General features: G+C 44.2%; 1 protein-coding gene across 8 annotated transcripts in view; it reads right to left on the bottom strand.

Moving 5' to 3' along the window:
- Positions 1 to 4,551: 4,551 nt before the first annotated feature.
- Positions 4,552 to 24,611, bottom strand: part of PRR5 (proline rich 5) — a 94,935-nt gene continuing 74,875 nt past the window's right edge. For all 8 annotated transcript variants that reach the window (XM_068951536.1, XM_068951566.1, XM_068951527.1 and 5 more), the window contains 2 exons: positions 8,747 to 8,885; positions 4,552 to 5,699 (listed from right to left, as the gene is read on the bottom strand). In XM_068951536.1, the coding sequence (XP_068807637.1) occupies positions 5,149 to 5,699; positions 8,747 to 8,885 (690 nt within the window). In that variant the 3' untranslated portion in view covers positions 4,552 to 5,148. The remainder of the gene's footprint in view (positions 5,700 to 8,746; positions 8,886 to 24,611) is intronic.

Here is a 24,611-nt window from a genome sequence, read left to right as displayed (position 1 = left end):
GCTGCAAAACATCAGAAAGGCCATTAAAGCAATTTATACCAAAATAACAGCAAGGGCTTTTTGACGTCTTTATTTCCAAGATGTTCTTGAGGGATATCATCCCAGATTAAAGGGCAATCTGCTCACATCTTGAGCCAGAACTTTAGAGAGGGCCCAGATGTTTTACTATACTTGCACATATATAAGTTCCCACGATCAGATGCAGATGGCTCATAGCTCTTCGGTCACAGCAGCCTACCAGTTCAGTTGGTATCAGCGAGCACATTCGTTTTAGTGACAACAGCTATCAAAAAAAGCTTGCCAGGAACTAATTGAATAATGGAAAGTCATTTTCCCCGTTTTTAATCAAAAGGGCCCCTGTTTGGGCAGCATGATTTGCAACCAATTATTCTGCTCCTTGTGATTGTGCTACAGGGAGCTGTATTATTTCTCTGCAGTGCTTAGCAGCTGTTCACAGGGTTAGTCTCCCCGTTCCTTTTGCTTGCACAAAGTTCATCCTGCAGTGCCAGATGACAGGAATGTTAAGCGCTAACAGTTGTTCAATATACCCCTCAAGGGTTTTGAAATCCATCCCAATCAGGGAGGGGGGAAGGAGCAGAGAGCTCTTGATTTGGGGATTAGGATGCAAGTTATCTAGTTTATTGCAGCAAGGAAGGGTGGGGAGGAAGGACTGAAAAGGCCTCTTTAGGCCCTAAGACCTAGGAGCATCACTGCTACACTGAGACACTGCCATGTGGCAGCACTTGAAAGCTGGAAGCCATGAATTTTTAAGTGTGTTAGTAAGAGAGGCTGTGCTATTCCCTTTGACACCCCTCTTCCCTTTGTAATGACTCCATAGTCTGCCTTCAAGACCACCACATACTCAGTTTACCTGCATTCAGGCTACTAGAAGATCACCACTTTGGAGAGTCTCAGGATCTGCACAGCACTTAAACTCCTTGAACACTGACTCACTGACTGCCCACACCTGGCTCAGGACTGGTTGCATGACCTGACCTCCCACTGCCCAGCCTGGAGTCCATGCCCCTCTGCACCCTGCAGGTCCATATGTAACACAGAGGACCACACACAAACACACACTTGATCTTCAAACACAAAGCAGACCTGGCAGAAGGCTCAAAGCACAGAGCTAGGACACAGCTCCACCTGCTTCTTTTTACATAGCACCAACAGCAATGCCATTCCTTGGGGAATGGAGCAGAGCAGAAACTTCAGCTTTGAGGACAACAGAGGTAGCAGCTCATGGGAATTAGCCAGACCACAATACCTAGTTTTTCATTTTGCAGTCATATCTGCCTACATGTTTTAATATAAGCTCAAAGCAGAGAGGGAAAGCCACCCTAGCACCACTGCAGTAGGGAACTTCACTTTGACTTCAGATTTTCAGACTCTTCCTAGCAAGCCTAAGTTCATAATGTTTTCTTTAAATAACAAATAGGCCTGATAACACCCTTGAGCCCTTAGAATCAGCATGGGGTTGCTCCTTCTTCAGTAATTACCCCAGTGAGAGCCTTTACATAGCAGATAAAGCAGGCTCCTGTATACACCACATTTGCTAGCAGAGAGCCAAACTCAGCTCAGCTAGCTTGGAACAACTGCCATAGCCTATTCCATTTTAACATCACCAGGTTAACTTACTTTAACTCCAGCAAATCAAGAACCTCTTCATCCTAAGAGAAAAATAAAAGCATTTTCCTTCTAACTCATAACATACCAGCTTCATGACATAACACCCAGAAGCAACTAATGACTCACAAGAGGCTTGAACTCAATTCCCTTAAATACTCCTTCCACTCTATCACAGCTGGTAATCACAGGTTTGGGGCTTGGGCTTTCCCTTTTCCCTTTTCCCTTTTCCCTTTTCCCTTTTCCCTTTTCCCTTTTCCCTTTTCCCTCTCACCCCCAATGTAGTCCTGGTGAAGAAGCCTTGGTCTGTATAGGATGAGCAGCACATATGCTGTTAACATAAGCCTGCGTAAGGTCTTTCTGCTGCCAGGGCTTCAACTCTTAATAGTCCTTACTAGGCGTAAGAGAGAAATGTAAAGGCTGAACTGGAAGGGCCGGGCTGCAATGCTACAATACTGACCACTGAGGGCATGGCTCTGCGATAGCCTAGTTCCTCGAGCAGGGCACAAGGACACACAGATGTCGAAGAAGAGGCTTTACAACAAGCGCTAGGCTGCCTGGTTTGGCCCATAGGAAATACTGGAGACAAAACTAGTTCCTAAATCCTGGTCCTCTTTGAGACTACCACGATGGCTGTTAGGAATACTCTTGTGCTCTCTTGAGCTCTATCTTTAAATAACCTATTAAAAATAGTCAGGGGATTTTTACTCACTAGTCCCATGCTTACAGTGTGGGAGAGGTTAGTTCAGTCCCAGCACAGCAGGGGATTCAAGGTCTCCTCTCATAGGGGAGGGCACTCATCACGCAAAGGCTCAGGTGGGAAGGGTTCTAGCAGCCCCTTTCTCCTCTCACTTGAAACCATACTTAAATATTTAGTAATGATTGAGTAAGCTTATTACTGTCTTAACAGTTAATGTTCCCTAAGGGAAGAAGGTGTGAGGAGGCCTTGATCCACTTTATTTTTCTAATTTTCTTGTAGAGATTTGAACATACTCTTCTCCTCCCCTGTACTGTGTCCTTAACACAAGGTTGCAGATACTTGCTTTCTCTGACCTAAGGAATAATTCAGGAAATGGAAGAGAGTTTGCCAGAAAGAATGAGGACACAGCTCAGGTCATTAATCTGAGAGTTCGTAACATTTAAGGAGAAAAAAGAAGCAAAACATGAGCCTTCCACTTTGGGGAGTTACCAAACCACTGATATATTGGACTCAAGCACAGTGCGACCTCCTTTTGCTCCTGTGGTTTGTGCAGGGCCAAATGTGGCAACTGTGACCCGAGACTACAAGTTAGTAATGTCTCCCATCTAATAGAGGGTGACGAAACACTTGCTGGTAGCACCAACACCAGTTGGTGGGCACCTGATAAAGCTTAAGAAGTGAGCGAACTGCCAAGTTGCAACTCCATCAGAAGTAAAGCGTTCCAGGGTGTGCCCCAGTGGAGGACTTGAGGCATTACAGAGTATCAATGCACAGTTAGGAAGCTGCTAAACGAGTGATTTGATAATCTGCAGTTTTCACTTGCCTATCTAGAGGGCTATTTAGGTGCCCGAATCCTGCCCATGCCATTTTGTGTATTGAACCTCAAAGATCCCTTCAGGCACTGTTTAGGCATCGCAGATGTTCTTGCTGGGGGCATGTTGTGCTGCACCTATGTTTCTGTGAGTTGTTGACAGGTACCTTGGCACTGACCCTGCTCTGCATCAGACGGTCCCATTGGAAAAGCCTTGCAGCAAAGCTCTTAGAGAGGAATGACTCCCTTACCAGCACGTCTTGATCCTGCAGTCGTGCTCAGAGTACACTTAAGGCCTGATGAAAAAATAGGGTGACAGAGTGCTCTGGGCACGAACCATTGAGGGAATGTGTTACGAACTGGTTAGGTATGAATGCTCACATCCTGCACAAGGACATGTGTCCTGGTTTGTTAGGTTTGTGACTACTGAGGCATAGAAGAACTTACTTATCTTTGAGAAAAATAAACTTTTAAGTATGACTTAAGTGCCTACCTGCAGGGGAAGGCTCACAGTTGAACACACCAGACACAAAGAAGCACAGTAGGCACCTAACCCCTGCCTCCTTTTTGCAGTTCCTTCCTCAGCTGCTTTTCTGAGATTGCCTGTCCATCTATTAGGAACCTGAAAGCTCCAGCAGGGAAACAGCAAGGCAGGAAGAGACTGGCTGATGGGTTTCCAAAAGATGAGGTAACGAGGCCAACAGAAATTAAGTATCCAAAGTAGGGCCCTCAGTCTAGAAATTTAATCAAAAGCTGGGGAAGATTTTGGTGAATGTTGGGGTCAGCAGTGCAAGCGCAGAGCAAAGCTGGAAAATCTTTGAGTATCTGTGCCAAAGTGCCAGGCACTGCCAGAGTCGAGTGGGCGCTCAGCCGCTGCTGAGCAGCGCTGCAGGTGCTCTTTCCTCCCAAAGAGCTACCTGGAGTGGGTGACTTGCAGTTGCTCTTCATTTCCTGTAAAACCATCAGGTCAAAAATCTAATAGGCATCAAGATTTCCAGTTCACATCAGTATAGTGTATCAATCCTCTGTAAAATCACTGACACAGATGTTATAGCATGTTACTACTCGGGATGATCAGAGAGCTGAGAGTGCTCAGGATTAGAAGAACTGCAAGGCTCACACTCCCCAAATATCAATACATAATTTACAGTATATGCATTACAGTATTCCTTTAAGAACATAAATATATCATGAAGATTTCACCGAGAGCCCATACTTTTATTTATTTAGGAAACAAGTAACTTGAGTTCTGCTGGAGGCTCTCCATACAACGGATGCTCCACGAGTTGTCAGTGCGCAGAATTCTTGGAAGTGCCATGTTCAAAGCGAATTAATATGGTCTTAAGAGCCAATTTGAAGACGCCTCTCTCACAGACACACGACACTGGCTGTGAAACAACATTAGACAGCAGGCTTCGTATGACATCAGGTAGCACATTTCTGTTTATTTGCCTTTCTTCAAGAATTCTAGTCATCGCTGGGCAAAGGAGTGCATACAAGATGTACAAGAAAAGATTAAAAGACTTCCTTATCACTGTATTCTGTGCTGTCAAGGGCTACAGCCTTTGCTTTTTGTTTCTTAAAAGGGCATGTTTCTGTGCTCTGGCTGAGATGTTACAGTTCAGAGAACAACCTGCACTTTTACAGGAATCTCTTGAAATAAGTAAAAGTGAACATAGCTATTTGATAGGCCGTATTACTGAGAAAACACTGCCAGTTGCACTAATAGCATTCTACCAGACACTTTTCAGTTTGTGAATCCCCAAGTTTATAAAGACAGTAAGAAATCAGACCGCAGAGTGGTGGGTACCGAAGTGGCTGGGGTTTCTTCCCCCCTGCAGCGGATTCCCACCTGTTGTCACCTGTTGTGTTTGTGTATTTCAGTGCAGCTATGGTGACTTAACACTGAGGTGCTGGTCCTAGACATCTATAGCTTGCCCATAGTCTGACTCAACGCATTAGTAACTTTCATATATAACATTAAAACCCAAGATTTGTCTCCCGACGTCCTTCACATGATGCTCTGTCTGTTCACATCCACATTGTAGGCTGACGAATTGGAACAACCTCGGCCAAAATCAATGAAAATGCCTTCAGAATCAGAGTCAATTGACTCCAAAATCTGATCCACTATATTCTCAGGGCTGGAAGAAGGAACCGGAATCAAGGCAGGGTCCCTGTCCAGCTCGAAAGACTGATGTGGGTCATCCACAGAGTGGAACAGTCCTTTCTGTTGCTCAACGGTGTTGAGTTTGCTAGAACATTGCACTGACCCGGCACTGGGCCTTTCCTGGTCTCCTGAGAGTGAGTTCTTCGTGGCCGTCATGGAGCTCTTGGAACCATTGTCCATGATGGTGGTGAGATTGGAGTATCCCTGCAGTTCCAGGCAGGAGGTCATTTCGGAAACGGAGTGCCTTCGGATGCCTGTTCCATTGGCAGCTATGCCCTCAGTTTCGTACTCAGCTACTGGCGTCAATAATGGATTATTGTAGCTTTTTGATCTCACCACAGGGTTCTTAGCAAGGATGTCACCTGACTTCGAACGCCTGAAGTACCGCTTCTCTGTGAATAGACAAAAACTTGGATTAGTGTCTACATCTGCCACTTTCACAGTATTACTAGTTACAGGCGTGGAAAAAGAACAGTTAAGGCCTTTCTTAAAGCCACAAGCCTTTCTTAAATAATAGGAGCGTTTTAAAAGAATACTTCCTGGTGGCTTTATAGATCCAGAGGATTCAGATTTCCTAGACTCCTTTAGCGTATTGAAGACCAGAAACCTATTTTTTAAAATAATAGCTGAAATTCCCTTATATTTGTACTATTTCAGCAGCTGGAGTAAAGTATTAAATACTGGAGGACACTTGAGATGCAGTTGCAAATACTTTCATTAAGAAACAACAGAATGGGAAATTCCGTTCTTAATTTTTTTTGGCTGCAAAGGTCATCACTAATTTCTAGTAGTTGAGAAGTTAAGGGTCTGAAAGCCAACTTTGTCTGAAGCCTAGTGGAATTGAGGTCTATTTAGCTTTACCTCTACTTTCCAAACCTCATTTACTCACATTAAACCAAAACTGCACTGGAGAGACAGTGCTACCAATCTCTCTAAGAAAGCAGGGAACCAGCCACCCACCCAGGGAAAATCAAGTCCCTTCAAATTTAGGGCACAAGGATTAAGGCATGCTGTCTTATTAATCATTCTGGAAAAACTTAGATTCAAAGAATTGTTCAGAGACCACACAAGGAAAGAGCACCAAGAGTGTTCTGCGGTGTTAACCGTATGGCAGTGCCCACAGCAGTCTTTTTGGCAAACAAACCTGCACTCATTCACGTAGAAATTTTATTAATGCTGCTGTTAAGCAAGCAGATTCTTTCCAAAGACTGAGCAGTAGGTGGCAGCAATTCAGCACGTAAATCATCTATGAGTACTTTAGGAATGGAGTGCTCTCATGGAGCTAGATCAAAATGACCGTCTTTCCAACGCTGGGGGAGATTTCATTGCTAAGACCCACTTGTATTAGAAAAAAAAAAAGGTGTTACTATTCTGTCTTTTGAAGCTTTCTCCCTGCTACCGTCAGTTCACCATTCCCATGGAAGGGACACGGCTGGAGAAGGGAACTGAGTTACAGTCTGGAAGTCAGTCACAGCCACTGGATATAAACTGTCTGCTTTAAATTATGATGCAGCTATATGTATCTCCTCCAATCCACAGTTTCCTTTGGAAATGCCTGCCTCTTCTAAAGTTATACTGATCTGCTTACCTGGAAACAAATTACAATCATATGCTATACAAATTAAAAAAACCAGTTTCTGTACTGAAGACTGTGCTTTGCAGATGTTTCTGTCTCAGCAGTAAAAATCAATGGAGCCAAGTTCACTTTCAGACCTTGTCTTTGTTGGCCTGGCATATAGAAAAGATTTCTTGTCACAGCCCTGCTAGAGGAGCTCTGGCTTTTTTGTCACATCCAAGTTGGGCTGGAAGGGAAGGCTGGGTGTGCTAGCCAGGTGGGGAAGAAAGGGGGACAGTAGTCCCACAAAAAGTATGTCATGGCTTTAAATCATACTATCCAAAATAGCTGGACAGAACTAGTTGCATTAGTTGAAAACTAGCAGGGACTTATGCGCTCAGCTCCCTTGGATCCAGGCTCACTAACCATAGTAGGACTATTCAGGGGTACTGCGACATGTCTGCACTACTGGCAGTAGCATGGGCAGGTGTCCACTCCAACAAAACCTTGCTATCTTTTGCAGTAATGTAATAAAGAGGAACACTGATTTTCTAGAAACCTATTTCACTGGAATTTTATTATGCTTTGGGTGCTTTATTTTTTGGTCATGACATATAAAAGCTTGCATTCAGAAAACGTCAACTTGGGGATACATTTAAATGTTGTGGCCTTTTAGTGGCAAGCGACGAATACAAAGTAGTAATCTTAAACCGTTTTCCATAAATAACTGGCCTAGATTTATTCACATAAAACTGATTTGTTTCTTAAAAGCCTACTGCAATGCAACCATTTTTCCATTCAGCTTCAGGGGAAAATCAACTACCTTATTGACCATTTCTGACAAGCAAACAGATTAAATTGACTGTATAGAAAATGCACAATTTAACTTATTTGCTCTTCTGCTTTCTCCATTCAAGCAGGCTATCACAGTATTTACATATAAATCTTTGGGTGCAAGTTACCACATTTCCCTTTTGATTTGTGCTGCTAGTATTTCCCTTGCATTTTTCAACAGATCAAACTAATAAATGGGATTTTCAAAAGACCATCATCCTAAGGCCTAACCTTGCCTTCGCAGAAGTCATTGAATGCTTCAGTGCTCAGGGAATCATGGACAATAAGCTGGAAGGGACTCAAAAAGGTCACCCAGTCAGCCTCTCTGCCACAAGGCAGGACCACGTCTACCCACTCCGTTCCTTGTGGACACTTATGCGACATCATGTATATAGACCCTCTAGTAATGGATATTCCAAAATCTCCAGAGGCAGTTTATTCCAGTGCCTGACCAAGGTGACACTGGAAAGTTTCCCTTCCGTGGCATCTCAATTTCCCTTGCTAGGTGGAATTCACTCTGTTTTTCTTCTCTGCAGTGGCACGGAGAACCGTTTTTTACCTTCCACTCTGCATAAAGCTTTCATGCGTTTGAAGGCTTATCACTTAGCCTTCTCTAGGCCAAATCCACTTATCACTTTTCTAGGCCAAATTCCCTGTCTCTTTCCTGCTTTAAACCACCTTGCACAATCTTTGTGCACTGATGAACAGACACTACTCATCACTCTAGAAATAGCTTTTTTTTCCTTCCTCTCACTGCCCATACAGCACCCTGTGTTAAACCCTCTCATTAAAAGGTACACTGGAAAAGCTAAACACACACCAGATTCATTGATTTAAAGTAATAAGCACTGTTACGATGATCTGCTTTCGTCTTCTGCCACGGGCAAGTTTCACTGTGATATTGCACATCCTCAGCCTTCCTTAAGAAAGAGCATGACCGTGTTGTGTCAGTACAGGCGGTCTCCTCTTGAGTGGGCCCTGGCCTTGCATGGACCAAGCTTTTGGTGAAGTGCTCTGTGCTCTGTCAAATAAAGCTTCTATTATTCTTACCCAAAATACAAGAAGAGTGTGTGAAGGGTCCATCACTGGAATACAGACCATATGTGCCCAAATAAGGAGAAACGACTTTCTGGATCAAGGATTCCAGTTTCAAATAATCTTCAGTCACACCTTTCGACTCATGAACCCCCTGAAAGAGAGAAAACACCCAAGGTGAACACTGTCTTTTCCAGCCAAGCGTAGAGAAGGAATAAGCATCTTCCTTACATTATATAGCAAAGGTGCACTGGGATGTGATCCTCGTTTGCTATTACAGCCGGTTCCTTCTACTGTAAACCCAAGAGATGTGAATCAAACCGGAGAGACTCACCATGCAGGCACTCCACAAATGCTCAGAAAGAGACAATATCTACGCCCAGGAGTTTAAAAAGGTGCATCCTGCTGAGGTGTAAAGGCACTCACTCATGGACAATGCAGGATGAGCTCTGCGACGATCAATTAAAAATGTCCCTGGGCTTTTTGTTATTGTAAACCTGTACGGACTACCTGAATGAAAGATGAACTACCACGGGGTGCTGCACCAGAGGCTTGTACCACAAGGTGTCACTGCCATCTAAGCAATACCGACAGGATTAAGGAAAAAGGTAAAAACCAAGACTCTGAAATATCCCTTCCAATACATTTTCAACAAGATATATTTACAGTGAGGAGGTTTTATATCCCTTCCTTCACACCTCCTTGGCACCTGTTATCCAGGCAAAAATCACATTAAAACTACCAATGGTAAAGATTCACCCACGGGTAAAATCTCTCGCCCTTAGCTCTTAACTATGCCCTTCCACCCAGAAGTGGACTTGTAAGGCTGGGGAGTTGCCAAGTAAATGCTGTGAGCTGTAGTTTCCCTTCTACGTACTGGTGCTTGACCAGAGCCCTGTATACTCACGTGAAGGATTCCACTTGCTCCCCAAAGCATATCCACATTTCAGTGTGTCTCTGTGTAGCTGGATGATATATATTTTGACGTATCTTGTTGTAAAATTAAGATAGTAAATGTCAAACTCAGAATTCAGCAGAATTTTGGATTTCACAATATGTCCCTGAACTGTTGTTAAAAGCCCCATAAACCAAGAAGCCAGAGAGAACTATGCAGATCAAATGAGTAAAATTGCAACACTTCCTTCAGTATGTGAAAGGATGCGGATGTTCTGGATGTATTTGTTGCTTGGTATGATTCCTCAAGAAGTGTCTACGAAGAAATATCAGCCTGTTATGTGTTTGTGAACGGCTTGCTTCACCTCTTGGCTGCTGTGCTGCCTGAATGACAAGGCTAGCCATATGGCATTACTTATGCTCTTTTACTCCCCACAGCCTTTATGCTATTCAATCGATTCAAAACAGAAAAAAGTAACCTAGAAACAACTCAGGAGACTTAGTGAAGGTACGCCTATTATTTCAAAGTCATTGCTGGCACATTCATGATTGCATCAAGTTCATAACCCATTGGCAAAGACTGATGAATCAGGCCATCAGTTCCAGGTTCCCACTCCAGTTATCTCTGGACCCAGCTTCCTAAATGTGATATATACAGCACTAGTGGCAAAGGCACATGCTATTTAGTATTGCTTATGCCCAGACTTTGGGATAAGGCTTTATTTACTTTTCTGCTGTTTAAATATTTTTGATACTTGTGAAATAGGGTAGCTAAATATCAGCTGCGGAGAATGAAACACAGTAATTCACTAGTACCATGCTGCCCACAGCATACTTCCTACCAGGAGCAGAACTGTGATACTGTACAAGTGACAAAACTGTCCTTGTCCAGTGGCATCTTAACACTGCCTCATTTCTTATCAGCCTTACATGCTTGAAAAGGTTTTTTTGGTTTTCACCCTTGGCTGTAAATTACCTGTTCTGCTGTAAATTCCTTCTTTCTCGATTAACACCTCAGAAGTATGAGCTTTATTCTGTAGTGGACTGCTAGCTACTCCAAAGGAGGCTTCCAGCAGCAAGAAAACGTGCCTGGGCCAGGGTAGGTTCCCTGGGGGAGCTGGGGCAGATGGAAACGCAGCGCGCAGGCTCCAGCAGACCTTGCTTTCCAGGGCAGGGGAGCAGCTTCGGCTCCCTGTGCCCAGGCCGTGCTTTCTTCTCTCAAACTCCCAGCTCCCCAACAATTCGCACACCAGTTTCCCCTTCAGTTTTGTCCTCAAGTTCTTTTCTTTCTCTCCCAAGAACAGTGATACTCTCCACCCTTGTTTGCACTTCAGCTTCTCACCTTTCCAGTGAAGAGACCACAAAATACCATTTTTACAGTGCAAAACCTCCCACTGTTAACACAGCTAGCCATTAGTCTTATTCCTCAGTTTTGCAATCATTCACAGGATGCTTTCAAAACATACTGAAAAGTCATAAAACATCTGGCTTCCGCCAGAGCTGTGATGACTTCTTTTCTCTTCCTTGCTTTGGCACAAATAGGTTGTATCCACCTGCAAGATCCTTCCTGCATTAACTATTGTTCTATTGTTACAGGCCTTCCTGAAATCACTAGAAGGGGCAGTCCCCTTAAACCACTCTATAAGTGCTGCGGTGTGTATGCAGCTGCTCTTAGAGCAAGAGCGTAACAGGCTGCAGACCATACAGTGAACATGTAAAATGGTGCCTCTGCATTTCTCTCTGCTGTGCTATTCAGTGACAAACTTATTCCTCCAGAGCCCTTTATTTATCCAAATACAAGCACAGCCCAATACGCAGCAAAGACTATCTCAACTTTCCAAACCCAAACTGTCCACATGACCTGAACGGCACCATCGCTTTTTCACAAATTATCTCAGACAGAGTGGCCCAGTGGAGCGTGTACAGGCTCAGAGCAAACTGGGGCCACTTCCAACTAGCTTGCAGCCTCCTCCCAGGAGCAATGGGCCTCTTTTGTCACTAAATGCTGCTCAGGAAGCCAAATATCTTGTGCACGGGCACAGCCTGCTACAGAGCGAGCTGGTCCCTGCTGCAGCTGTATCAACGGGACCCTGAGGCACAGAAGGGAAGTGCGTTACAACTGGGATGCCAGTTGCAGGTTGTCAAAGGTTAGGTCATGAGCTACAAGCCAGCCCCTGCTTAGCTTTGAGAGCTGATATGGTCATAGCCCAGACAGGAGGCAGCTGCAGGTGCACAGGGCAGCCTATAATAGGTTAGCAAAAATATATAATAAAGAAACTAATAGGGGCAGAATTGTTCCTCGACCCTATGTGAGAAAACGAAACTTTTCAATACTGCATTTCTTTCGTTATGGAAATCCTCAGTTTTGCTGGTGTTGCACGGCGACCGTGGCTTAGATAACAACCAAACAGGGCTGGCTGTGTGCACAGCTGGGCCAGCTGTGAGCTGGTCATCCCGGGGGCTGGCAAAGGCAAGCCGCTGGCAAAACACGCTTCAGAGCCTATATAGCCCTGCGCTGGCTTGCAGCGTCCACGCGGTTATTGTCTCATTAATATTACTATCCCGAACAGCTAGCTTAGAGAAGGGGTCGGAAACCATGCCCGACTTGCCAATTATTGTTATCCCTGCAGTGATACAGCAGTACAGCAGCGTGCAAGCCCCACTTGAAGAGTTTACCGTCTCTCTCTGCCCCTGCCCGCTTGTTCCCACTCTGTCACATACTGCAGTTTTCTATCCCCTTGGCTAAGGGGAGGGGGGGGCTTACCCAAACAGCTAATTCGGCACTGTATGGGTCTGAGGGGGGCAAGGCGTTTCAGTGGGAAGGGGTGTGTGTGTGTATCTATCTATACACCCATATAAAAACGTTCATTTTAAAAAGGACCCTTTCCCAAATTTTTAAGTAATTATGCTTATAAAGGCAAAATTAACTTTAGATTATAGCCGATTTGGGATTTTTATCTGTGTCACAATGGTTCCTGAGAAACTGATGGCAGGATTTAAAATGCACCAATATAAAAAGGTTTATTTATTTTCTTGTTATTTTGGCAACTCTTGGTTCTTCTTGTACTTACTGCTTGATATCTTACTTGTTTGGCATACCAATATATAGCAATAAAGCAAAAGTTAGATCTAGCAGGCTGGCTGCTTAGCTTAACAGGAAGCCATATCATAATTTGGAGAAAAAAAATGAAAACTTGGAGCATTAGCAGTAAAACAGAGGCTCTACCCTTATCTTTAATGCAAAATTTGCTCTGCAGACATGCAAAAACTTACTCTAAAAGGTAACTGTGCCCTTTTATGAACCAAATTTCATTTCAGCAGGAGTTTCATGCTTCTTTGAGAGTGTTAGATGTATCTATTAAATTCCTTTCAGAGGTTTTCCCTGACCTCTTTATTTCTCAACTGAAGGCCAACATAGTTCAATATCAAATAGTTACAAGTGCCTCAGCATTTCTGGAAGAGTGTAGTTGCTGGATCAAGTCCTGATTTTGGTTACGCTGTTTTGAAACACAACAGTCAACTCATTATATTTGGAAGCTTTATAGTGTAATCTATCTGGAGACAGGAGTCTGCCCTACTCCCTATCACCTTTCACGGCACGGATAATGACGGTTTGAGTCCTGAAGATGTGAAATCATTGCAAACGGAAAAGGTTTGTACTCAGCATCAAGAAGAGAGATAAATATTTCAGAATATAACACAGTATCCAGACTGCTTACTTCATTTCTTCTGATTAAATCATCTGGAAATAGAGAACTGTAGTAGTTTGAAAGCATTAAAAGGACCCAATGCACCACTACTTTTGACACAGAGATCCATAAACATTCCTAGAAGGGTCATATACGCTGCAGAGTACAGGTTACTGAGTGAGGTATTTTAAGATGCTACTGCCTTCTCGACTGGAAGTCGCTATCCCCTCTGCTCAGACAAGGTAACTGGCCACGTGCGTAACCCCCATTGCTACGTTAAAGTATATCGTTCCAACAAAACATTTCTTGTATTTGGGAACAAAACTTCATGAGTCAGAAGCGTTAAGTCATCCCAGCCCGAACGGATGCACTGAACTACTCAGGCTTCCACCCCGGTTAGTTCTGTGAGCTAACCACAAACTCCTACTGAGTTTTGAGATGACACAAGGACTTCATTTGAAAACAAAGGGGAAAGAATAGGTGATATATTCTTCTTTTGGTCCTGCCAATAAGCAGATACATTCAGACGAATGGCGAGGGATTTAGTAAGCCGTGTAAGCCCACAGCCTCCTTTCAAAATTTATAGCAATTCTCTAAGCCTCAATGTGGTCCTAAAACGCACGCTAGTTCACGCAGGCATTTAAGTACCTGAATAGCTCTTCTTAAACACAATCTTAAAACCTGCCTCAGATTAATGTTTATAGATTTAACTTTTTGCATGTCTTACATTATACAGAAGGGTTGCTTTGAAAATTTTTTCAATGAATAGATGCATTAACAGAAAATATTATTAAGCCATTATAAACATTTTATCTAAGCGTAGGCTACATGACTTGCAAAGTTGCCAGACAGCTAGTATCTATTACGGTAGCGTTCTCCATTATTTTCCTTTAAAAAATTAGTATCAAATTTCCATGTTTTATTTTACCACGGCAATGAAATAACCATAATCACACCTCTTTATTTCTATATCCTATTCTATATATTTTTAACACCTTGCTCTTTTCTTCATAAGCAGTGAGCACCGATATTGCCACTGAGGCTGGCAGAACTGCTATCGATCGAACTCAGCATGAATAAGATGCGTGTGTGCCTGCAGCCTCTGCCCCCGTGTAGCTAGGCAGTCGTTGCTGCATACTCCCAAAGGCTCCATCGCTGTCTCTTTATTCCTCACAGTGATTGAAATCCTTTTCTTTTTGGTAACAAACTCACTTAAAATATAACCTGATAGCATAAGCGCTTCCAGAACAAATGCACTGAGGAAATACGTAAGGAGGTGACACAGTACTTAGAGCCACATTGCTAGTCCTCAGCAAATGTCCTAGTGACCGTAAATACCACTGCGTCATCCTCAGCCCATCAGGGAGGTGTTCAGGCTGTCTGAAAAGACCCCAGAAATTAATCATCCACCTCCCACCATTTTTCACCTAGTGCTGGCCACTTAGCTTCCTTAGGCTCCTGTAAGAAAACCCAGACATGAAGCAATCAGCAAAGAAAGTCACAGCCGTGACTCTCTCATTAGAGAGCCAGGCTAAAGTAGGACACAGAGGTTTGGGCTTCCCATGTTCCTGTAAGCAGATGCAGAACATCTTACGGGAAAGACCTGGCTTGTGAAACCTTGAAATGGGACAGAAAGAGAGGAGGTTTAGTGTTGTGTACCGCTTATGCCTCTCACTTCTCACCACACAAGGTGGATGCAAAGCTGCGCTTCTGCTTTTTACCTGCATTGGGGAGCAAAGAAGTGCTAAAACTCTAAGGAGGGAAGTGCCTACAGTTAATAACCTGCCCAGGGACACTAATAATGAAACAGCCTTAGGAGCAGTGATTACTACTAGGCAACAGAGAAGGCTGCAGGAGTTGCTGCCTCATTGCTTTTTGGGAGTTACAGCCTTCAAGAGCTATGCAGTGGGGAGCATGCCACTTCATGTTCTCTGTTGCGTGCATGCCTGGCATGGCACTGTGTGCTCTCCTGCCTCTCAGAAAGCACCCTCAAAATTTGCCCTTTATCCCCACATAATCGAGCAGAGTTCCCACCATCAAAACCACCTGTGTGTGGGATAAGAATTCCTCACCAATATACATTAACTGTTTTTCTTTTCCTTCCTAATGAATATTCACCAACCAATATCCACCATCCAACCACCTCTAACCGCGAAACTACCCTCTACTGCTCTTTTTCCACATAAGGCTCAGGACATCTACACGAGTCACATCATGGGACTTCAAACCACTTTCTCATAAGTGCTTGTTAGCACAGAACTAAATAGACAAAAGAAGAAATTTTCCTCTCAGGCACTTCTAGTTGGCAGAGCAGGCACAAGATAAAGAATGGCATTTTGTTGAAGACTGTTCAAATCTTGGAGATTGGTGGGTTACACTGGTGGAAGTATGACTTATCCTACAAATCTTGCAATGCATCACTCTCTTGATGACAGGCTAGGGAGCAGAAAAGAGAACTGAGCATATAAATCACAGTACCTGGAGAGAAAAAGGCTAGAGCTAAAGCTGTCACATCCTCTGAGAATCAGGCACATCTGAGGAGGATGTCTTATGCATGCCAAGAGGCTAGAAGTAAACTTAGCTGCTGGCTGTTCTTTTTGCTACCTGCTTTTCTTGGTTGCTTTCCATTGGTGCCTGCCTCATGTTATTGCACTTCAGTGTCTTAGCTGGATCTCCACATGGCCATAACTCTTGTATACCTGACTCCTTTTGTTTTAACTCTTCAGGTCCCTTCACTTCTCCCCTTTGCCATCTGCTCCATCCCAATACCTCACATCAGTCCTGAGCTCCTGGAGTCTCTTTTAGGCCCCATGCAAACCCCAGGTCATCTGCTGAGCTCCTCTGCTGAGCCTCTCTACATTCTCTACTGGAGGCTACTTCAGTTCTGGACAACTGGAAGTTGCCCCATGCGACTCATTTGTGTGTGAAATACTCCTTACTCATTTGTGTTGGAAAAAAACATAAAACACTATTAAGCACCAAACTGCTTCAGACTGATGAATAACTTCATTCTCAGTATTTCTCAGTATTTATGAAACGGTCATAGGTCCTTTAAAGTTTTCAATTCTGACTAATAATATTCACCACTAATAACATCCAGAAAAGGTAGTCTCAGTGAGATGCTTTTCATCTCTTTACCACAAAATATTAAAAGCCATTTACATAGTAAATTATACATACAGCTCTGAAAAACCATCTCCGGCGTCTAAGTGCACCCCAGCACCTGGACATAAGCATGGGAAATGCTTCACCCCAGCCTGCAACTTTAGACGTGCTGACGTATGCATTGGTAATTGAGTAAAAACTGTAGCACTCTTAAATGTTTTAGCTGATCAGAATGTTTTCACAAGTTAAGCACGAGCACAGAAGATTGGCTCCTATTTCAACCATGACAAACTGCTGGATGATTTTTTACTGAACAATAAAACAACACAAAACAAAATAAAATAAAATCTCTTTCCCTAGGACAGGCTGGGCAAAGCAAGCAGGTCTTCTGAAGCCAAGCCCAGAGTCCTGCCAGAGAGCAGCTGACAGAGCGCTGAGGGAGGCACAACCCTTCCTAGTATGTTGGTGCAGCTCTACCACAGGGGACACGGAGCAGGAACAGCTGAGATCCTGCGTAACCACCTGCTGGGCTCAGGAAAGCAAGGAACAGAAGCCAGGCTTCTGGATTATTTCACAAAGTCATTTCAGCAGTCATTACTTCTGCTGACAACTCAAAGAATGAAGTCCTCTGTTCACAGGACAGGAAGGAGTTGCGTATGGTTCAGCTCACTGTCCAAACAGCACACCCTGAGCCTGGATCTGCTGGGGTGTCCTTAGTCTGGGTCTGCGGGGATGTCCTCCAGCTGGATGTGTTGGGGCATCCTTAGGCTGGGTCTGCTGGGGTGTCCTTAACCACTGGCCTCCCTCCTGGCCCTACCAATGAAAGGCCTGGACCTACCGCCTGCTGACGCAGTCCTGACCAGGTGCTGCATGAAAGGAAACACTGCAGGAAGTGTTTACAGGGTCAGGCCCAAAAGCAGACATGTCCTGGGCTCGTGAACTGTCCTGTCTTAACCACACAGGAAAATAGCTTAGAAATGTTACTATTTTTTGCTTAAAGACAGCAGATTCCTTGGAGCAAAGAAAAATGCATTCAGAAATGCATTTCTTTCATTAACTGGCAACAGACCAGATTAATATGACTGACAGAAACACACACTCAGTGGTGATAATCTGACAAATAATGAATATTAACAGTTGCCCAACTACTCACAAGATAATCTGAAATTAAAAGTCACAAGACATACTGCAAGGCAGACACCAAATAATATCTATAGTGAAAATGTGTGTTACTCAGACAACACTTCTGGCAGTGTTGGCTTTGATAAGGGTGTGCAGACTGCTGGGCACACCTCAGCGAGCACACAAACAGCAAGATCTGCCTCTTGGTTTAGTCAAAGAGATAGAAGCAGCCTTTCTTGTAAGAGATGGGGAAAACGGTGCCCTCGCCGGCCATAATTAATTGTTATCTGACTTTAGCACGTGTAATACCTTTCGCTGCATCATATCCAACCTCGCAAAACTTGAGCAACACAGCAGCAACCTCAACTCTGCAGGCATGAAATTGGGGGGAGGAGGAAGTGGAGACCAATGGGCCACTGGTTCTCCCCATTCGCACCACCGGTGGTGGAGCAAAAGCTGCCAGTTACATTAGGGGTTGCATTCTGGATTGGCATCTGCATCCCTCCAATAGATGGGTGCATGCCACACATGTACATATTTATGATCCTGCAGCTTTTCTACCTCAGATGTATTACAGCATCATCTAATTGTTACTGATCGTCCCAATACAAACGGTCAGGAAAAAAATTAAAAGAAAATACATCCTCAAAAGGCCTTATTCCGCAGTGCTCACACACAAAACTACAGCAGCAAAAGGTACACTAAGGATTACTTGGTTGAAAAAGGGCTTTAGGAGTGGTCCCCACATTCGCAGAATTTCCATTCTCTCTAAAGTGCTCTGGTGCTTTACAGTGCCAATTTTTTTGACTCAGTCCACCTGGCCTCACGCTTTGGAGGCAACTGCAGCGGCTGTTGGAGCACTGTATGTTGCGCAAGCAGCTGAATCCCTCCTCCTGCACGCAGCTGTTTAGAGCTGCTGCTCTTACTGCACCGCAGAGTAACGTCGTGGGGGGCTCCCACCCACATTTCCTTCATTTTCAGCTGAATTTGCACAACACTGTAATGAAAAATTCAAAGATCTTGTTCCTAGAGCCACTGCAGTGACTGGCTAGGCTCCAACACAAAATCAGGAAGCCCTGAGCGCATGAACACACTGGGCCGCCTCACCTGCGTTTGCCCACACTGCTCCATGGGAATCCGGCCTGCAAGGCAAATCCCTCAGTGTTACACAAATAGAGCTTTTTCTATGGTGTTTTTGGGGCAGCATGTGGCCTCCGTTTACACATGGAGTCATCAGACTGATAACTGATTCTTCTTGGCCTTTGTAATCTGGACACCAAGGAAAACAGTGTGTAAAACCAGCCATACAGTATCAGATCAAAAGTTCATGAAATTCAACATTTTGTCACTAACAGTGATAAGCAGGAGAAGCGTATGGAAAAAAAGAAGAAATAGGGCGTGCACAGTGTGGGCTTTCTTCTAGAATATGGTGCCTGCTTCTGACAAGCAGCGATGTAAAAACTCACTGCATGGGAGTCTGCAATAGCCCTTAAGCATAAACAGTCTGTGCTAGAAATTATTTAACCACAGAGATGGAGATAGTCAATAATTGATAGGATTACTAGTTTCGAGAATTTAACCACAGAGATGGAGATGGTCAATAATTGATGGGATTACTAGTTTCCAGAAATAAAAAACAGCTTAGCTACTGAATCCCCACGAACAGGGAAGAGGATGGACTTAAGTACTTTCCTTATGTAGTTGCATCTTCCCAATTTAAGAAGTGAGCAAGTGTAATGCTGACTTCCGTTATCCTACAGAGAAGGATTGGACTGCTGGCAATAATTATTCAGCTTAACTCTGAACATTAGCTGCAGTTAGTGAAACTCTTCTGAGGGACATCAGGTGATGGTCTGGCCCAAGCTAGCAAGGCTGGAAACAGAGTGAGAACAGATATGAAATCCAGAGAACGATGGATAGATATATATATATTTCCAGATTTATTGATGAAGTCTTGATGCAGTCAGTAGAATTCTGCTAGCTTGAATGGGGATCAGGATTTCTGGAGGACTCGCCATTTGACAGATACAAGTCCCATAACAAAATTGAGCTAAACTTTTGGAGCTCACTTGTAGAGGGACTACACGATCAATAGCTCCCTTCTGAAAAGACAGCTGGGTAGAAGAAATGCCCTGTATCAAATTAAGGGGGAACAGAGCGTGGCTGAGGACTAGGAGCTTAAACTTCCAGGTCCTGCTTCTAACCTACTCATCCCTGCTTGCCAGCCTGGGCAGAAAATTTCAGTCACTTCCTCCAAGGTTTCTGTAATGACTAACGGCACTTTCATGCCAAGCAGAAAAACCCTGACATTTTTTAACCTTTAGGAAACAGACTCAAAGCAGAATCAAAACAGCTTCAAGTAGGGATGAAATGTTGCTTTCCCTGAGTCTGTGTTCACTAAGCTGAGCCTGATCCACTTAAACCACCTGTGCCCTTTCATCTGTGGGGGCTTCTCTGCAGCAATCCAGAGGCAGAGCGAGGAAATGTGCTGGGGTTCAGAAAGATGGAGGTGCCCCTTTGAAGGAGGCGATAAGCTGGAAGGAAAGAGTTTCCCCTTTCTGAGAAAAACCTCAGCCTAGTGGAGGCCAATAATTCATGACGAACCATTTTCAGCAAACCCCTAAGAATACACTTTTGTCTGTTTGCAAACAGGCATATCTGGTGCACGGAGAAAATGTGCAAAAAAGTACTTACCGGTCAGATAATTACTGTAAATAAGAATAACCCCAGTCACGTTAATGAAGTTATACTGGTTCACACCCGCTGAAGGCCGTACCCTGTATGTGTTACATGTCCATTTCTAGGCACTGGTGTGCTTTTCGCGTGGTCAGACGTATGCAGGCAGTGTCGCCTCACATCACTTTTTCCTCACATGATCTTAGCCCAAAACACTGGCATGCTGGTAAAGCCTAGAATATTTGAAGGGTTAAATCATGCCTAGGCTCATCGCTACCCCTCTCTTTTCTCATAGCAACAGTGCTCACAGGAGGGAGAGGCAGGGAGGCTTGCCATGGCAGTACTGACAGAAGTCAGCACTTCAGATCCCTGCAACTGCCTCCAAAATAAAGATCTTGTCACATTCACTTTAATCTCAAGCAAGTGCCAAGTTATGTCAGTGTCAGCGTGAGAAGCAGCTCTGTCTCTCTCTTCCTTTCATCGGTGACACTGAGACACAGACAAAAGATAAGGAAGACAAAACACCCAGACATGGTTTGCATTAGGTTGGTTGAGAGTTTTTCAAAATGGCTTGGCTGCAGAAAGATAGCAATAGAATTTTTCTTCCCAGACAGGCTCAAGCACTAGGAAAAGAAAAGCTGTCCTCTTACCCACAGAAATCCAATACACTGTTTTTCTTTAAGCTACTATTAAACATTTTACACAGGACTGCAAAAGACAAGGCAGAAGATAAAGATAAGATAAGGAAAAGATATGAAATGATTAAAAGTAAGAAAGTTATTTTGAGATTTAAATATGCTGGTTAGACTCCTGCAGAAGCTGAACAGCTAGATTGCTAAAAAAGATCCACCAAAAATAATGGTATGCCTTTCTGCTTTTTATAGTTTTAGGGCTAGAGGTTGTCTGATTCCTGCCTAAGTGGCTCCCCTGGGCACAGAAGAGAAGTGCGATCTTCCAGGCAAATAAGCTAATGTGGCTTTGAAAGAACCAACCAAATGAATCTATGCCTAGGTGAACGTCCCTGAAGAGCTGTTTATAGGATAACTTTGAGCCAGAGTTAGTCTGTCTGCATTTACAGATGCTGCTGCACTGCCACGTTACCCTCGCAGACAACGGCACGTGTGCATGGCAGAGCACGCGCAGCCCCATGCGGAGATTACCCGGCGAGTTACCAAATAATTAGATGTGATGTTTAATGTTCAAGGGAGTAAACCTGTCATTTCTTTTTAGGTTCCCTGCTGAAGTTCTCACTGATCTATACACATTAAGCTCACTTAACCTTGCTGGGCAATTGATGACTTTTAACTCTGAGCATGCAAGTCTTTTACCTAGTCTTAGTTCTGAGGTTTTTTCCCATTTAATATTTATTAAAAGCAAATCCACTGTGCATTTATTTTTGGGTTGGGACTCAGACAGAAAAGAGGATGGCAGAGCCCTCCCTCAGTTTGGCCAGGCTCTTCTGAAGAGACACCCAGGAAATGCTTTTGAAGACCTACCAATGTTAACTTGACTGCTGTTCCAGACAGTGCCTTTCACAACCATGCTTGCCTTTTAAATCAATAATGAACATTCATCCTTCAGCCTCCTCCCTGCTGCTTCTTCCTTTGCGAGGAAACTGAACATACCCCATGAATTTTCTTCTCTCCTGAAACACACTTGAATCGACTGAGCAGAGATGTCACCTGTGCCTTCCAGATTTTTTTTTTTTTTGCTACTTCTGATAGTGACACAGTTTTCACCACTGACAACTCATCCCTGTGAGCCAGAAAGCAGCATCCTCCAGATCACCTGCAAATCCTGGCTTCAGAGGGTGAGCAGCTGAGAAAGCCCCAGGCAGATGTCTGCTGGGACAACCGGCAACGGAGCAGCGTAGCCCTTAGCGAACACTTCATGGCTATTCAGTTACATGGGAAGGTCTAGCGCATAAATCCCAGAACACAGGAAGCCTGGGAGCCCCAGCCCCTGGCAGCCTGGGCCCGGAGCGCCCACCTGGCTTGCAGCAGGTGTTTTGTTGAAAGCAATGCATTCCTATAGGAGAACTCAACTGAGTAAATGAGCGTTTGCCAGTTTAAAGCACTTGGAAAATAACTGACTGGATCTAGAACGAACACCTTCTCTCAGTCCTGCAGTGCAGAGGATAAAGAGGAAACAAATATAAGCACACAAAGCATAGATTTACAACGAGACAGCGCTGAGTTGTCTACTCCCAAAACGCAAGTAGCACATGGATTAAGGACATGATGATCAGAAGTGGTTTCTAAAAGCCTGATCTTCATTTCTTTGTCTCAATCATCTGCCAGGGGACACAAACACCGACAACTCCACTATGTGGCAAAATTCAGCATCCTGCACCCACTGCAGCAGATCAATACATAGCGGAAATCTGCACAGCTGGAGTCGACACCCTGATCTGCCTCCGTTGAAGGCACGGTCCCACTATTGAAATGGAAGTAACTTTTTCAAAGCTGACTGATCCTTCATTTAATTTACGTATCACACAGCCACCTCCGCAGGGCAAGCCTTCTACTCGTTTTTGTTTTCAATGTGAACAACACTGTTAAATATATAACCGTATTCTAGAACTTTTCAGACAAAACCATTGGCCTAATTCCTCCTCTAGCATAAACTGGCTTTAACAGAGCTGCATTAGCTTCATCCCTCCTAAACAGCTGTCCTTGCATGATTCAGACATTTTGAAAATGGAAATACCCCACTGTTTATTCAAAGGTTTTCTTCTCTTCAGCCAAACAATAAAACCACATTAAAGGCTCATGACTGCTACAGGAGGAATGAGGCATTTATCTTTTCCTTGGAGCTCAAGAGGCCACCCACAATAAAGGTACAAAGATCACATTACCCTTAAGTCTCTAAAAGACACTTGGATCACTAAGACCACCAATGTATTTATTTGTCATAAAATCATTTCTATTATGTTTGTCTCCTCCTTTCCTTGTATTCCCCATCTGTGTGTACAGATACATCTCCTGCCTCTTGCATTAGGCTGCACAATCTTTAGAGCAGAGACCTAATTTTCGTGGTGTTTATATGGCACCTAGCACACCAAGGCTCTTGTCCGTGCCAGCAAGAAAGGAGGCTTGGAGGTACAAGGAGCCCTGAAACAGAAATATTTGACAGCTCTTAGCTGCTCAAGGAGAAGAAATTAAATTGATTTTACGCAAGAGCCACTTCAAGTGCAACAGCTGCATTTTGCAAAACACTGTTCTGACAGATCTCAGCCAGGCCGAAGCATGACGTTCCCTCTTGCCAGCGTCGCCTTGATTGTATTATGGTTGCTTTTTTCAAAACTGTGCTTGGATTAGCACTAGAGAGCAATACCTAATAACTTCCAAACAGAGGCCTCGGGCTCCATTTTTAGGAGTGCCAGAGCTGGGAGCTTGTGGCATTAGCGGCGCCCCCACAGCACCCCTAGAAAGGCAGGCAGTGATGCCTCCCCTGGTCTTTTTTAACCACTCCCTCTTGCTTACCGCCCCACTGCTCACATCCTGTTTGTGATGAGTGGTCGGTTCTCAGCAAAAGCCTGCCGCGATGGCAAGCCAGTTCACTCACAGCAAGGTTCACCACAGTTATCATGTGCTAGGGACGTTGCGTGACTGCCCAAAAGTCTGACTCACCAGGGCTGGTGACCTATCACACAGTCACCACCTCGGAGTGCAGGAAGTTTTGCTGAAACTACCTGGTAACTCATTGGAAACAACAGAAGGCTCATAGCAGATAATGATTTAAATCAAAGAACGTAATCTGAATCCTGTCCAGTCACATGATTAACTGTTTACCTTTTAATTGCCTGTAATTATCGGGTAGTGGCAAGTTAATGAATTTCACAGTAAGTGTTGCACATCACTGTGTCATATAGTTGTTATTTCTGCAGCGACAGCAGAGCTAAGGGTAAGAATGTGAAATTACTGATGAATGACAATTAACCTTATCCACTCAACGTGGAAGAAACGGCTCTGAGAGACGCATTCAGTCCCTTCCCTATCATTTGCAGATTGTCACAGCCTTTTATTTTGGAAGAAGTACACCACAGAGCAATTACACTCTGCACAAATCTTCGTGTCACCAGCCTGCTGTATCTAGTGATCGTCTCGGAGAGTGGGCAATCACAGAGGAGGCAAGAAGGAACAAGGACTGATTCCTTCAGCTGCTCAGAAATCACACAGAGACATTCAGTAGGGGTTGCTTCTCCCTTCCCGTTGATTAATGTGTCCTCCCTGCCACATCCCGTACCAGTTCAGCTGGGGGAAGAAGGATGCTGGACTTGCCCCACGTCCCGGGGGGCTGCTGGCACTGGGGCTAGCAGCAGCAGAACAGGACCGCAGCAGCCTGGGGACAGGGCTAGGATGGCATTTTGTAACAGGAGCTTGCTTATCTTT

Source organism: Struthio camelus, chromosome 1 (genome assembly GCF_040807025.1).
Source record: "Struthio camelus isolate bStrCam1 chromosome 1, bStrCam1.hap1, whole genome shotgun sequence".
NCBI lineage: Eukaryota > Metazoa > Chordata > Aves > Struthioniformes > Struthionidae > Struthio > Struthio camelus.
Note: the sequence above shows the minus strand (reverse complement) of the source record. Positions and strands in the feature narration are given on the sequence as shown.